A 14,394-nucleotide genomic window follows, 5' to 3' on the forward strand; every position below is an offset into this window, starting at 1 on the left:
CGTGATATGCAAGATACATCTCCTACGTACGCACTCTAATAGATACAGAAAACTTGTCGAAATGGTATCGGGCGCAGTCAAAATGCATATTTTGGTTGCTTAAAACAGCGCACATAAAATGTACTGATATCGTGAAAAACTAAAATCGTAATTTGTTTACGCGCAATTAAAGCGTAAATTTACGTTGAAATTTGAGTAATAAATTTTGCGTGAAGAAAATACTTCTTTTTCTTTGCACAAGGAAGGAAAACGTGTCCTTCCTATGTTGTCCGAATAGTGTCAATTTTCAACCTGAAAGAATTTTCCTTATAATCTGAGTTTTCAGTAATCTGAGGTGACCATGAGCCCCAAATAACTCAGATTTTCGAGACTGTACTGTATTTAGTAATAAATATCATGCATCATTTTTTCATTTAAAGTAAATAAAATAAACCATTATACAAGATTGAAAAGTTTAAGCAATGCAAAAAACCAGCCAAATAAATGAAGCTATTAAAAAGCTAAAAGTTAAATGCAAAATAATCCACCAACTAAATTAAGCCACATTAATGCACTCCACTAAAATGTAAAATGACATGCCATACATCAAAAGTTTCATTAAAATGAAAAATGAGGCAAACATGGCAGTAAAGTAAGTTGTATTTTGCCAAGACAGGAAGTGAACAAATTACCAAGTACCCTTATTAACACTCTCCCACAATTATTGCTGCCTCAAAGTCTCCATTTCACTTAAATACAAGGTTGTAACTATACTTTTGTTTTGGGGATGGTTTTGCCAAACAAAATTCTGGCGAAATCTAAACGATCAATTAAACTTCATTTCATTCATATATTCCACCGATTTTTGTTACAATAAGTTATATAAAGCAAATGAAGATGACATATCTATTTGATGAAGGAAAAAAAACATGTGCACTGTTATAACTCCTATTAAACAATGGATGTATTTTTGATAACTCAAAAGAATAAATGCGTGTATACATATATGCGCATTCAAAGTAATACTTCTCAACCAATATTTTGAAAATAATAAATAAAAGTTAAATATAGATATTTGTCCCTTTCAAATATTCAATATTTTTGTTAGCGTCAGGTTTCAAAATCAGTAAGAAAAACTAAGATTGACTGCCTTGTTACTATGCTTGTCCCTGCCTGACGAGAATCTCAGATTCAATAAATTTACATAAAATACATACCTAATTGCATTTGTGTTGTCTGCAATACTGATTTATGAAACTCCTGAACAAAGTCCATGTTGATTTGACGAACTCGTGGATCCTTAGAGGTGATGACATTTTTAATGGAGTCCTTGGGGGGTTCGGTGATGGTGACTACTTGATTGGAAGGAATGAGGGGTGGAACTGGTAAAGTCACTGAAAATGGAAAGTTATTAGAACTCAACATTGTAAATTCAAGATAAGCTTGAATTATATTTATTTATATTCCTAATTCACAAGTATATTTTTTTCATTTAGTTAAACTTGAAATTCAAATTTTTTTGGTAGAATGTGGTAATGACGTAAAATTTTTCTTTTAATAGGCCGAATGTTATTTTTATTTGCTCACATTTTGTTTCATGCTGTCCCTCTTGATGTGATTTAATTTTTCTGCCGGTTCTGCCGTGCATATATGTAAAATAAAAGTCTTTTATTTTAACAAATGATTTATGAATATCTTGAAACATTTGGAAACTTAATTTAACTGCAATATCTCAAATAATATAAATTTGAGAACTCGGCATCCAAGAAATTCTTCTTTGTACATTTTGTCAAATGCTAATATATTTTTAACAACATTAAATAATTTTATAGCAATTTTTAACAAATAGCATAATAAAAAAGAATGAAAATAATAACATCACTCTTGGTCTGTGATAAAGGAAAAATCGTACATGCATATTGATAAGCTTTAAAAATTTGAAAGTAATATTTTTAAATATTTTGTATGTGCTAATTGCTTATAACATGATATTAGTTCATTTCTTTTGGGCCCATCATATTCAATATAATAGAAGCAATTTAGAAAGGGGGGGGGGGAACAATCTTAACTTTATCATTTTGGATACATTTCCCTGTAGAAAATTGGGGCAAATGCAGAATAATATACAACAAATAATGGAAACTTTTTGTGATAACATTCGGCTATGTAGTTGACAGCAAAAATGATTTTTTTTTCAAGCAATGAAGCAGAAAAATAGTCAAAAAGCTTTTTATCAGTTTAAATACTACAGTAATTTTTAAAATTTTCCGATTTTTTCTCATTTTGATTTTTTTATCGGATGTGCCCATCCCCTCTGCTGAAACGTCACTGTAAGTGGCACTGCAGTAGCCTATAAAAGTTCAAGCTACGAAGCACAGTAGTTGGTTATTCTTGTTTTTTCTATTTCCTTTTTTCTAAGTCGCCTTCGTTGCAAAAGTTCGCCATTTCTTTATCTAAATCTTAAAGTTGTTTTTCTTTATCTATCAATTTTAATTTTTCAATTTTATTCTTCAATTATCTTTCAATTTTCATTGCATTACTCGCAAGGATGGATCCAGAGATTTTCCAAGGGAGGGTCGATTGATTTTTATTACTAATTTTTTACTATGCACTGATTTAAAAATAGTGATCACAAATGCTTTGGATTTACATTCCAAAACAGTTCCCAGATAGGGTCCCAAACCCGGACCTGCCTTCTCCCAACATCAATGTAACTCATCTAAATTTGCATTTTTTGAACTTCACTTTCGAAAAATTACAGGTGGCTAAGACCCTCAAGGGAGTGGCGATTGCCCCCCATCGCCCCTCCCTTGTATCCGTTCCTGATTACTCGTGTCTGTCACTGACCTTCTGACAGGCGTTCATACTTTCTTCGAAGTTTCAAAATCCATTTCGTATGCTGAATTTAACTATATTTCGAGTTATATTTCTAATCTAAAGGTCTAGTTCTTGAAACCAAAAATGTTCAATCTCGAATGAAAATTCATTCAATAGGAAATAAAAAGTTCTAAACTGAAGAGAAGGGAATTCAAAATGGCACTGATTTAGACATACACTTTACTGATGACACATCACATACAAGTAGACAGAAAAATCCAAAACAACCAACTAACTACTTCGTAGCATGAACTTTTATAGGCTGCTTCAGAGCTGCTTACAAAGTTTCCAACACCCTCTAAGAAGAGTTCCAAAGGGTTGTAGTGGACTTGTGTAAAATTTTCTGAAACTCTGAGGGAGATCCCCCCCCCCCGTAAAAACTCTTCAAATATGCATGCAAAAGATCATTGGTATAACTCATTTTTTAAGGTTTTTTAAAAATAATTTTGAAGTTTCAGAATGTGTTGTCAGACCAAAATTTTTGAAAACGGCTTGCAAACACCCTTGATAAAGGCACCCCTTCCAATGTCATGTAGACTCCCCAAAAAGAGGAAAAAATACCTCATAAAATATGACCCCCACCCCCCAAAGGAAAACATTTCAATGGCGCAGCCTACACCGTGACCCCTTTAGGTGGGCACCCGTTTTAATGAAGCATTATGGCCGAACAGAGCCAGTCAACAAAACGGGGAATAATTCGAAATCCCCCCCTTCCCCCATCTTCGCTTCTTAATATTTGGGCATTGATTTTAGCAACTATAATTAAAAAAAAAAAAAAAAAAAAAAATCCCTGCATTTTCCAGGCAACCCTGAGTTTACAAATCAACAAAATCTTTTCATACCAGGAGTCCTCGACGGAGGTTTGAGAAATGCAGACAACTTTGGGGCCGATGAGGTTTGCAGTTTGGACGACTTCTCTGAAGGACCATTCTGCCTCGCCGAATCGTTATCACATGGACCCAAGTTTGGTCTCTTGGCATTGGTCAGTTTTGAAACGTTCAAGTTATTATAGCCTAGACGAGAATGAAGAAACTGTGTTACATGCTCCAATCAAAAGCATTGAAACATGACAACATTACAAATGAGAAATGAATTCAATGAAGCGTACAGGGTTAAAGGAGATGAACATGCTCAATTGTAGAATTTGACTTTACAGTTGGCTTTCTATTTAACGACTTTCAAAGGACCACAAAAAATTGTCCTTTAGTAGAATGTGTCCTTATATAGAATGCTTCTAAAACTACAGGAGCACCCGGGACCGTGAAAAGTCGTATTTAAATGGAGAAAGTCGTTAAATAGAGCGTCGTCAAACAGAGAGCCAACTGTAATTGCTGCACTTCCACCTTTCACTCATTACCAGGTGAGGTTATTGCTTCCGTTATTTTAATGGAAGGACAGGGTTCAAGAGATGAACATGCTAAATTTTACAACGGGGTTGTTTCCTTCAGTCAGAAGTACTACATTTAGTCACTAAAATCGATAGAATAAGTAAAAAAAAAAAACATGGAGAGAGAAAAACATTCATTTTCCCAATGCTAAATGTTAATTACTTTTTTAAAATTTCCGATTTTGAAAATAAGGCATGATCTTTATGATGTCGCAAGTGATGTACTTTGGCGCATGTGTCTACAGCATTTCCACTGGATAATCAAGAAACAAATTAAATATTCTGCTCTGTGATTGGCATTTCATCATTTGTGATGTCATCAGCAGAAGAGTAAACAATGAAAGCGCACCGGGTAAAGTAATTTTTTTCACATTAAACTCATTCAAATTATTTAAAAAATGTTTAGATCCAATGTTTTTAAGTAAGCTCTTTCATAAAAATAAATAAATAAAAAAAAAAAAAAAAAAAAAACTTTTAATATTTTGGAAACAACCCCATTTAATGGCATTGCCATAACTGCACATAACAATGAAAATTCAAGCAATGCTACCTACCAGATCTATCATGAAATTGTCTTTGTACGCCTTTTCTATTAACAAAACATTTTTTTATTTTATAGGAAAGACACACAATATTTGTTAAAAATTGACTAAGCAAGCAAAACACAAATGAAAGCATATACTAGCTTTTGATCTTATATTATGATCATTTTAGCACTCACATTTTAAAATTTAAACTTAGTTTACAAATTTGGTAATTATTTTGGATTCTCTCCTTTTAAAATGCTTAGGTATTTAAGAATACAAAAATAGAAAGGACTAGCATTTAAGAAATTATCGCTGAATGAAAACTTTGTTATTTATATTTTTGCAACTAATATTTTTACAGTAGATATTTTTTGGTTAAAAGAAGTTAATATTGATATATTTTTCAAAAATGTTTTAAAAAAATTAATTAACAAATAAATAGTTGATGGGCGATGAAAGATAACTAAACTAGGAATGCACTAAATATTCAATTGGTACTGAGTATACTGCTTAATTTGGCAGACAAAAATTTAGATTGGCCGAACACTTTACAAATCGTACGTTCAATTACTATCCCATAAGTCAATAGTAAACAGATTTATATACTTAACAACTGGTAAATAAACATATTTTTTCTGCAACGAATGCAAATTATATTATAGTAAGAGTACAAAATTAATTAAAATTGTAACTAATATTATTAAATTCAAAGAAATTTGAATGCAGAATGAGAAAACACTCAAGATGTTATATTTAAATTTTGTTGCTTTTGAATTCTTAAATTTTACATTACATTACATCAACCTTACAATTACTAACTCTTTTAAATATGAAACAGTAACCATTTTTTAAAAAAAAACTCATAATGTTAAATGTTTATAAATTTGTCAAGTCAATTCACTGCTAGTTGTTTTTATTAAACGAGCGACTAAAAAAAAAATTTTTTTTTTTGATCATTATGCAAACATTGAAAAATATTAGCAATTTACTATAATTAGCCTTTTGGAATGATTTATTTTATTTTTATTTATTTTAAATTGACAATTGCTTTTAATATAGGAAGACTTATGATCGTAAATGGAAGTGCATTTACATTTCACAGAAAGACACAAAATAAATAAGTATTTTATAAATAAGTATCTATTTTAAATTGCAATTAAAAATTAAATATTAGTTAATTTTTTCAACCAAATATTCAGTATTCAGCAAAATATGGTGTGTTCAATGCATCCCTAGTTAAAATATAAGGCCAGTTTCATAATCTAAAACCTGAGTCTGATCATTACAACATATTAAAATATGCAAACTAAAAACAAATTGTGTAAATACCTCGCTTTTTCAAGTGATGTCCTTGCAATTCAATACACAGATCACTCGGAGGAAGATAGCCATGCCGCCGTAACTTTTCTGTTTCAACAACTTTTTGAATTTTTTCTTTTTCTAAATACGAAATCGACAAAGATTGATGTTAAAATAAATATTTTAAATTTGCATGGCAAAAATACAAATCATATAAGAGTACAGTGAAAAACGTTTAACAGGAGACCGATGGGACTGAAAATTTTTCTCGTTTTAAAAGAATTTCTTGCTAAAAGGTTTGATTTAATTTGTACAGTATACTGTTCAGACAACAGTGACATTTTGTGTAAACTGATTGACTGTTAAGCATTTTTGTCTTGAGCATATTTCACCATATGTGAAATTATAATATTTTTACACATGTTTATAATTTTTCTACCATCCAATGCAGTTAAGTTCATATGAGGCAGTGAGAAGCAAAGCATTCGTTTTTTTCCCCGCATATTAAAGGATGCTTACATTAAAATTTCAATTTTTCTTTTCCAGAAAGTAATAGTTAATTTTCAAAAATTCATAACTTTTTGCACATTTTGTTACTTTTAACAGTTTACATTGATATAAACATCCAATTCTGTTTTTGGAAGTTTACGTCTACTTCCATTGTGCAAACGACCAAATATGGTGACTAAGTGAAAAGTTTACTAAGTAGATTTTTGAATTTATAGCATAAAAGTAGTTATAAATAATTAATAATTCTTTAAAAACTTCAATTAAGACAAAATAGTCAGTTTTTAGCACATAAGTCTCTAAATCAATTGGAATAAAAATATGTTCTGAAGGTTAATTTTTCCAGAAAATAATTACGAATTATCTGGGGAAAAAAGGCACATTTTACGTTGTTTTCAATAGTTTGCATTGCAATAAAAATCCAATGCCGTTTTCAGGAGTTTGGGCACTTTAAAAGTCTTGTGTACTTTCATCTTGGAAATGACCAAATATGGCGACAACGCCCAAAAAAATAAAAAATAATTCTTTGAATTTGTCGCATGAAAGCAATTAAAAAATAATAAATCTTCATGAAACTACAATTCAGTTGAAAAGTTTTATCACATTTGCGTAAAAGGCAATGAGGATAAGATTAAGTTTTAAGAACAAAATTTTTAATTTCTCAAGAAAATTATTTAAAATAATAATGACAAAATAAAACAATTTGCCTCTCATTTTGTGTTATTTTTATTAATTTGCAATAAAAGAAAACATCCAATCCTGCTTTGTTTTTGGAAACTTAGGCATTTAAGGATCATGTCAACTTTCATCTTGTGAATGACCAAAAATGGCGACTATGTTTCACACACGGCGGAAAGAAAAAAAAAAAGATTTTCCCCGATCGACCCTCCCATCTTCAGGTTGTGTTTCCGAAGCAGTAAACTGTCTTCTTCTCTGTTCGAGTTTGTGCATAACTCCTGTCCACCTCAGGAATTTTTCCCTTGGCAACTATTGAGGGTCAAAAATGGCGGCTGCGGAAGTTTTTTTTGGGGTTGCCACTTTTTCTTATTGCCAGCGTCATTTTGCCTCTAACTTTTTACAATTTTTTCCAAAAAACATCGATAAAAATGAAGATTAGATCGCACACAACAAAATTCCCTGGAAATTTTTTTTTTTTGAAGGCACATTAGGAAACTTCCCCGACATTTTTGACTATGTCATTTTCCCTGACAATTTCAGGTTTTCCGGGAGCGTATGAACCCTGTCTGTTACGGCTAATGTTTAATTGAGCACATTTCTTAAAATTTGATTACGAAGCTAAAACTTTTACATCAAAATACTATTAGCAAGTCTAAAAAATAGGGGGTGTCCTGGACTCCAAAAAGTTTTTTTGAACCACCCTAGAACAGATGGGTTGCTTGGCCCATAAACTTTAGCTATACTTGGATATTTGTGTCATGAAACAAAGTATTTACTGAACTTATTATGCTAAAATATCAACCAAATGAATTTGCACACTATTACGTTATTTGTGTATATTTGAAAAGCAAATACAGTGGCCGCCGTTTATTAAAAGCACATTCGTTCTGAGGACATTTGATTTTATTAAGCTGCTGATTTTATAAGCCGGCATGCCTACATTTAAGAAAAATGAAAGGTTTTGAAGTTTAAATTCTCTAATAACGGAATGAATTACTCAAAATACAGTCTCCGTTTTAACAAAACATGAGTTAGTTTTTTTTATTTTTACAAAGGTCTTAAAATATTGGCTTAATCTTGTTTGGTTGACAGAATTGGAGAGCAAAGATTCAATATCCATTTGAAAGTTTACGAAATGTTTTGTTTCTTTTAACATTATATTTTCCACTTTGCTCTTAAGTTCATTGAAGGAAAATTTGGCACTGAGATTTCCTCATCTTCTGAAACTGATTCCTTCACTCCTTGGTGCCTCTTCATCAATTTTTTACGCATGATGTCCAAAAGTTTGATTTTATAAAACGGCGATAGTGATATCATTAAAGGATGGTTTTAACATGCTTTGATACTGCAATGATTCTGTTCTTTCATATTTGATTTTAAAAAGCGGCTGCTTTCATAATCCAGTGATTTTATTACTGGCAGGCACTGTAATAGTAACTAATGCATTTACCCTCTTTTTGTTCTGGTGGCACAAACATCAACCCAAACATCTTGAAAAATTCAGTTTTGGCTCCAAAGTCTTCGGCGAAGCAGAGTCTCTTCGACAGTTCGGCCAAGTGTTTCTCGTCGTACTCGATGACTGGTTCCTTTGGTTTTTCAAAGACCGGACTACAACTCTTCTCCCTCAAGATTTGGTGCCTCCGAACCCATTTCTTGATTTCTATAACTGCAGTCATTTGAAGTTAATGATTAGTTTTGAAATGAAATGCATAAGATCATAACACAACGTAAAATTAAGTAAATAAGCTAAATTTACAAAGTTCATTAAAAAATGCTTCGGCAAAAAGGGAGTCAGCTTAATCCATTGTAAATGCTTCCACAATCTCCTCCAACTTAGATAAGTCAGATGAAACAAAAAAAAAAAAAAAAAAAAAAAAGAAGAAAGAAAGAAAGAAAACCATTTGAATTTTGACGTCTTTAATTCAAGTTATGTTTTCTCAATAACGAATTGCAACAGGACCCCACTTGTTGCATTTTTTTTCAATACTAATGGTACGGAATGGAAATGGTAGAAAAATTTGCACCCGTCCTATTATACCAACCAGTGATTTTTTAGAATGGGTAATACAAGGCATACCCATAAAAGAAAAGAAATGATGATTAGGGTGCAGTAATCGTATATAATTAAAAACTGAGTGTATGTACCTATCTATGTATGTTCAAGTTACTTCTCATAAACACCAGTAAACTGACCATTAAACCATATCGATGGATTCGTAATTTTCCCATTTTTATGTTTGGCTATTTTACATAATAGTCCGATAATAATTAGCGGAGATATCAATTAAAAACTGTTAATAATGATGCTTAGATTTCGACATAAAATCCCTTTTTTTTTTAAGGCTTTCCTCCATTCAAATGATTATTCAGTGCTTCATCTCAACTTTCCGTAACAATGCTTTTATTAATATTTGTAGCGTGAAGAAAATCATTGAAAAGAAAGATCTGTTGCCATTTTTTTCCTCGAACATGAAAAAATAAAATTTTGCTTTTGTTTTCAGGTTTTTCCTGTAACCGAAGACTTTTAAAATGCTTTCTTTCCGGTTAGTTTTCAGCAATCTGCTTCAATATGTTACTGATTTTTTTTCAACTATTTTTTTTCATGCCTGATACTTGAATGTGTGTCTATTTTCGAGGTAGACCGTGCAAAGCCGGGTGATGCAGTTAGTAAAGATATAAATTTTACGGCCGATATCCATCAGTACACTCACCATAAAGATCATTTACAGCATATAACGTTGTTTATTTTTATTTCTTATCAATCTTAAATAAGGGGAATGAGTAGTCTGGAAATTTTGTATCTAAATAAGGGTTTATTGTTTAAGTTAATATACGTGTATTTTTTCCTGAAAAAACGTTGCTTTACACCAAAAAAAACCCTATTTTAATGTTAATTCTGCCTGAATTAAGCAATGATAAATTAATAAATTAATTTAAACAAAATGCAAACGATTTGTAACTGAGGCATTGAAAATTTTGCTTTCTAAATCCATATCAAAAAACAACCACCGTAATCTGTAACCATGGCAATCTGAAAAATCAGAGCAATATCAACTTTGGTCAAGTGAAGATAATAAGCAATTTATGATTGCTCTCCCCCCCCCCCCCCAAAAAAAAAACTCAATGCAACAAAGGAAAAATCAATCTTATAAGTGAGGTTCTACACTAATTGAAAAAAGAAAATTTCTGAGCTGTCAGACTTCCTTTTTAAATTTAATCATAAATAATTGTAGAATTTCAAGTTATAATTAAAATAAGAAATTAAATTATAACTTACTCTGCTTTCTTGTATGAGTAGTTAGACCAAAGTATGCAAGAAATTTAGTTTTCTGTAATAGAAAAAGAGAAAATTAGTCAGGAAATGTAACTTATTTTAGCTTACCAATGGCTGTTTTTGTTAAAAAATTGTAAATTGAAACTCAGTTGTTTTTGTTTTATTTATTTTTTTGTGCTTTCTTCATAATAAATACATTAGCTCTTTATTGATGCTAAGTTCTGTTGTGGAAAAATACAAAACATTTTTGGGTACTTTTCTGTTAGCCAGCCACAAGCGAAAATCGCCAAATGATTATGCCCAATGCCAAGCAACGATTCGCCAAATTGATGTAGAAATCCGCCAAATTTTCTTACAACCCTTGTTGGGCGTACTTGCTTGGCGAATCATCACTTGGCGCTGGGCGTAATCATTCGGCCATTTTCACTTGCGCCAGGCTAACAGAACAGTACCCATTTTTGTTGCACAGTATATATTTTCACTGTTTGAAGAAAGGATTATGCATCAATACAGCTAAGTTTTTGAGGAACAGGGTTCAAAAATATCATTATATTTTCAAAAATATCCGATATTTTGATATATATCCGATATTTTCAACCAGCTAAAATTAAAGTCTTCAAAATAACAAATACATTCTCAAATCACTTTTTATTTTCTTATATTGTTATTACAATATGTAGACGTAAAATTAAGGTTTCTTATATTATTTATATCTAATATTTCATTTAACATTTTTATCAATTTTAATGGTGTTAATTTAGCATTAGCTGTTTTATTCACTTTTGGTCTGTCAGCTACTTTTACAGTTAAATGATTCATAAATAAACTAGTATGTTGTGGCCATCACGAAACTTTCTTCTATATTTTTCTTTTTTTTTCTGATCCCTCCCCATGCTTGACGAGGAAGCAATATTCCCAACAAAAACAAAATTACACATGCAAAAACTTGACGACCATCCCAATGTCTGAATTATTGCAAAAGCAAAGCAAAGAGCGAAAATTGAAAGTTATTTCAAAAGCCTTGCTTGAATTAATTACAAATATTTTATTTGTTAACAAACATAAGATGGCAACAGTTAAAAATTTTAAATCATTGAGATCATATTTCCTATCATTTCCATACAATTAAAATCACGAGAAATACGCAGACGACAATCTATTACGATTTATCTTTCTTATTGTTGCATTAATAAAAATATTTTTATTCGCAAAAAAAAAATCAACACCTCTTGGAGCGATCGGCGTCAAAATTGAACCAAAGCCTGTTTACATATGGATTCACATATATTCCAAATTTCAACCAGAACGTAGCATTACTTCTTGAGATAGGACACTCAAAATGGAAAAAAAGAACGGGTGATTGCGCTACCCCCCTTTTAGCTGTTGACACAAAAATAAAATCAGTTCTTATACCCACTAAGGGCTACTTGCCGATAAATTTTTCTTTCATTCCGTTCATTATTTCTTGAGATACAGCAGTCACAATTGACGACAAAAAACGTTCTACAGCTCAACCCCCGTTTGAGTTATTGACACCAAAATTGAATCAGCACCTGTTCCTGTTAATACCAACATATGGACCAAATTTTGTTTGATTCCGCCAGTAACTTCCTGAGGAATAGCAAGCACGCGTAACTCGAAAAACGTCCCATTGCTCCACCCCCCTTGGAGGAATTCGCGCCAAAAACTAATGGGCACAAGTTCACATAGGGGCACATATGTGTACTAAATTTCGTTCGATTTCATACGGTAGTTTTTGTTGTAGAGCGGCCACAAAAAACTGGTCACACACAGACGTGACACACATACATACACACACACACACACACACATACATACATACACACACACAGACAGACAGACATTTTCCAAAAATGGTCGAAATGGACTCAGCACACCTCAAAACGTTCGAATCCTTCGAAATTCGAAAATTTGCACGAATCCAATACTTTCTTCTATATATTAGATATAGAAGAAAGTAAAAATATGCAGTAGTTGGTGCACAGACATAAGACATTTTTTTTCTGACCAATGTTTAATATTTAATTAGGCAATTTTAATATGAATTAAAACCGTTACATTACTAATAATTTAATGAATATAAAATAAAAAAGGAATATTATATTACTTTGTTATATTAATGACGTATTAATATATCATAAAAATATAGTACATAACATTTTGGTTATTTTTAATAATAAAGGAACAATGATGCTATGATTAATTTCATTTTCGCATTGAAAATACCGTAGTTGAAAAAATAAATAACGAAAATATCATGATCGTAAATATCGACTGATATATATCGACTGATATATATCGGCAAACCCTAAATGAGGAAGGATAATTTTTACCCTATTTGTCCCTCATTTCGCATTTTGGGGTTTATCCGCGATTTTTATTATCCGTTGATAATCAGGAGTTTACTGTGGGTTGTCTAGTGAATTTGAATGATCTCCAACAAAAAAAGAAGTATCAAACCTTTGGATCCATAGCAATCTTCACAGGGGGCCCCTTGGTGATGGTCAACAACCTCTTATACCGCAAAGCATCTTCTTCGTCTGAATCCGGCTCGGATTCCTCGCTTTCCACGAAATCCGGCGCCTGTCTTCTCTTCCTCATCCTGACCTCCCTCAAGTCCAGAGTGCTGACGACCTTCGGACCCACTTCCTCAAGGGCACTGCTTTCGTTTCGATAACTCGGTGGTACCACATGATTCTGCAAAAGGGCGCGGGTCAAAGACGCTTCCCTTGGCTTATAAATCGGCGCAAACTTGGTAGACTCGTTATGAGACACCGCCTGTTCGCTTTTGACGAAGTGAATCTTATTACTGCCAGAGTCCAGGTTCTCGTATTTATCGTCGTTCGACGACTTCGTCTGTATCACAAAACTCTCGCGGGAAGGCAGATTGGCTTTGGATTCCGCTTTGGGTTTACTCTGAGTTTCGGAGCTGGGGGGGAAGTTGAAATAGTCGTAGCTGTTGTTGGAGGGAAACTTTTCGCGGGCGAATATTCCGTTGATTTGGGAATTGATCACAGACGCCATGCTCAAGGTGCGGGTTTCGATCACGTCGGATTTTTGGTAGTCTTGCTCGACGTAGTACGGGAAAATTTTTGAAGGCACAGATGTCTTGTTCTCCGAGCTTTCCGGATTCGAAGGCTGCTTTTGATGGCTTTCCTGAAAATTGAAAAAAAAAAATGCTGTTAGGGTAACTATTTGAAACATTTATCAGTCCCACATTACATTGAAGTCATAGAAGTGGCTGCTTATAAAAAGAAGTTTTTTGCAGAATTCTATGAATCTGAAGATTGAAAATTGTGGAATTCCGCTAATATATATATATAAGTGGAAAATGCTGTTTATAATTTCCAACTCTGGAGAAACAAACGCGTTTTAAAAGAATACTAGAAATTTATCACCAGATTATTTATTATTGGTTTATTTTCATTATTAGCTGGAAAATGATTTACTAGATTTTTATAGGACAAGTAGTGGATGTTAATCAATGTTTTCAAACCAAAATTGCATTAATTTACTTCACAACATGGCTTAAAAACTGTTGAGATTTGAATTAGTTTCCAATGTTTTCTCATGCAAATGGGGGGTCGAATCGGCAATGACGTTTTCTTGCCAATTCCTCAGTGTGACGTCACACACGTTTCGCTGCAGCATTATAATTTCTCTTATATAAGCTTGTGTCTTAAAATAAAATGGTGAGTTGACCATTCATACATGTTTGTGCATGAAGTTGATATTGAACATGATTTCAAAATTTAAATTTACAAATAAAACTAAATACTTTTTAATTTCTGTCCTGTCTTATTTGCACTGCGTAAATCTCAATAAAAACTTGATTCTTGTTGAGA

At 32.3% G+C, this 14,394-nt stretch overlaps 1 protein-coding gene across 1 annotated transcript in view; it reads right to left on the minus strand.

Annotated features, from left to right (window-relative positions):
* LOC129232455 (uncharacterized) overlaps nucleotides 1–14,394 on the minus strand; it is a 98,378-nt gene that overhangs the window by 10,884 nt on the left and 73,100 nt on the right. Inside the window, exons 10-15 of the mRNA XM_054866599.1 lie at nucleotides 13,010–13,700; nucleotides 10,532–10,583; nucleotides 8,705–8,920; nucleotides 6,100–6,210; nucleotides 3,699–3,869; nucleotides 1,197–1,373 (exon numbers count right to left, since the gene is read on the minus strand). Of these exons, the coding sequence (XP_054722574.1) occupies nucleotides 1,197–1,373; nucleotides 3,699–3,869; nucleotides 6,100–6,210; nucleotides 8,705–8,920; nucleotides 10,532–10,583; nucleotides 13,010–13,700 (1,418 nt within the window). The remainder of the gene's footprint in view (nucleotides 1–1,196; nucleotides 1,374–3,698; nucleotides 3,870–6,099; nucleotides 6,211–8,704; nucleotides 8,921–10,531; nucleotides 10,584–13,009; nucleotides 13,701–14,394) is intronic.

The sequence above is a fragment of the Uloborus diversus genome, unplaced genomic scaffold, assembly GCF_026930045.1.
Source record: "Uloborus diversus isolate 005 unplaced genomic scaffold, Udiv.v.3.1 scaffold_12, whole genome shotgun sequence".
Classification (NCBI taxonomy): domain Eukaryota; kingdom Metazoa; phylum Arthropoda; class Arachnida; order Araneae; family Uloboridae; genus Uloborus; species Uloborus diversus.